The sequence below is a fragment of the Etheostoma cragini genome, chromosome 8 (genome assembly GCF_013103735.1).
Source record: "Etheostoma cragini isolate CJK2018 chromosome 8, CSU_Ecrag_1.0, whole genome shotgun sequence".
Taxonomy (NCBI): domain Eukaryota; kingdom Metazoa; phylum Chordata; class Actinopteri; order Perciformes; family Percidae; genus Etheostoma; species Etheostoma cragini.
This window is the reverse complement of record NC_048414.1, coordinates 25,904,931-25,906,920: the sequence shown is the minus strand read 5'-3', so window position 1 is coordinate 25,906,920 and position 1,990 is coordinate 25,904,931. Positions and strand designations below refer to the sequence as shown.

General features: G+C 39.8%; 2 protein-coding genes across 3 annotated transcripts in view; one reads left to right on the top strand and one right to left on the bottom strand.

Annotated features, from left to right (window-relative positions):
* The window catches only part of LOC117948668 (cytochrome b-c1 complex subunit Rieske, mitochondrial-like), a 2,103-nt gene extending 1,886 nt beyond the window's left edge, over positions 1–217 (bottom strand). The window contains exon 1 of the mRNA XM_034878446.1: positions 22–217. Coding sequence (XP_034734337.1) covers positions 22–127 — 106 coding nt within the window. The 5' untranslated portion in view covers positions 128–217. The remainder of the gene's footprint in view (positions 1–21) is intronic.
* A 240-nt stretch (positions 218–457) lies between these two features.
* Positions 458–1,990, top strand: part of rxylt1 (ribitol xylosyltransferase 1) — a 5,605-nt gene continuing 4,072 nt past the window's right edge. The window contains exons 1-2 of one of the 2 annotated variants that reach the window (XM_034878407.1): positions 458–684; positions 801–989. In XM_034878407.1, coding sequence (XP_034734298.1) covers positions 537–684; positions 801–989 — 337 coding nt within the window. In that variant the 5' untranslated portion in view covers positions 458–536. The remainder of the gene's footprint in view (positions 685–800; positions 990–1,990) is intronic. The other variant, XM_034878408.1, reaches the window with a different exon arrangement.

Here is a 1,990-nt window from a genome sequence, read left to right as displayed (position 1 = left end):
GCACTAAGGGAAGTGCGCGATTTGGAACACACTGCTTAACTCCAGGGGTCAGCAGGCTTTTAACTGCGTGTTTTGTTGAATGCAAGTACGGGACAAGAGCCCCGGACCGAGCGGCTACGGACATCATGTCTGTACAAAATTAGTGTTGCCAATGCAACTGGGGACAAGACCTTACTGTGTACAAACTTCACGTGCATTGGCATTGCTTCACCTGAAACCGCCCCGCCTTTAAACCGTTCTGCATTACGTACAGCAGAACCAAAGCGCTTCCTTCCTAAAATGTTGAGTTCATACATAGTTTTGAGGTTATTAATTAATGCTAGAATTACACTTTATATATTCACTGCTGATATAGGGTGACACTTAAATATACAACGGTAGAAACTATACATACATGTAACATAAAGGCTGATTTGGTACAGGCATTATCGTAGGTCAGCTGCATGCAGGGGTCCTCGTGATGTAAACAAGGGTCCTTTGACAAAATAAGGAGAGCTAGCTACACAATGGTAACCTGAGCTATAAGGAAAAGAAAAATGAAAATACCCAAAAGAAAACTATTCCTTCTAATTATTTTTGCGTATGTGGCTTTTTCACTCTATGCTGCATACAATGTCTTCTTTAGCACTAAAGTAATCTCCCGTGTGCATAGGGTGGTAAAGAAGGAGTCCGGAGCACTCTCGGGTAATCTCCCTCGGAATAACCGTAATCTTCCAAGCGCAAATAAATTGACAGTTAGCAACTCATTTTTTATGATAGATGAATGAAAAGATGGATGGAAATGTGTATTGTGTTTGCAGGTGGTGTCAGAGATGGCGGTGCTGTTGCTCCATTTTTAGCAGGTGATTGGAATCCGTGGGAGGATGAACAGGTGGACTACAACTCGGCTCTGGCCAAAAAGAGGGAGGGCTTCAAACAGTACCTGGGTCGAATTGACAAAAACAAACCCAAAAGATACAGGGTACAAATCTGGGGGAAAGCTGCCATAGGTAAGGCATGGTATATACTGTATAAGGTGTTGTCATTAATCTGCCAGAGCCTGCAGAGAAGGTTTGTGTTGTGATTTGGGTGTGAGAAGACAATACTGTGATTTAACAGTGGCATCAGTGTCCATCTGCATGCATGATGGACACTGATGCCACTGTAAAGTCACAATGTTGTGCATTTAAGCACAAAGGATTTATAAAAAATGTTTGACCTTATATTGAATTAAATGAAATCAGATTTTTCTTTATTTTTCAAGTCTTGTGATTGTTTTTTTTTTGTATTTTATTTACAGCTTTTCTGTTTAACAAACAAGAAAACAGCACAGAACACAACGTTGATATTTGTAACCCGCCCATAGACAAGCAAAAAACAATAACAGTAGACTAACAATGAAGGGGTTGAATGAAAAATAAAAATATTGTAACAAAGTTGGCATATGTCATACTATACATTTACAAACACCGGTCCAAATAGAAGGAGGATAAATAAAAAAATAAAAGACAAAAAAAGGGGTTGCTCTTCCAAGAAATGATAAAACCAGTTGACACAGTCACTGAGTCAAAAATCAAGTATTTTAAGACATTAAGTCTTGTGATTGATGATTTACGTGGGCTTCTGGTTGTTATACTTTTTTTAAAAATATTACACCTTTTTAAATTTGCCATTTCAAGTTCGTCATGTAGTCATACATACAGTTATACAGTGGAACATAATGTTATTTCTCAGTCTCGTGGCATGACAATTTGACTTAGTGAGTTTTTTTTTTAAAGTTGATATGCGGTCCCCCAGCCTGCCTATGGTCCCCCATGGGTGTCCTGCTCTGCTTGTGAGAAAATGAAAGCTAAGATGGGTCGATGTGTAATCTTGCCCCTTATGACATCATACGGAGCAAGGTTACCTCCCCTTTTTCTGCTTTGCCCGCCCAGATAATTTGGCCCACCCATGACAAATCATGGCTTTCAAACGATTAAAGTGGCAGTTTGTCAGGGCCAAACCCCCAGCC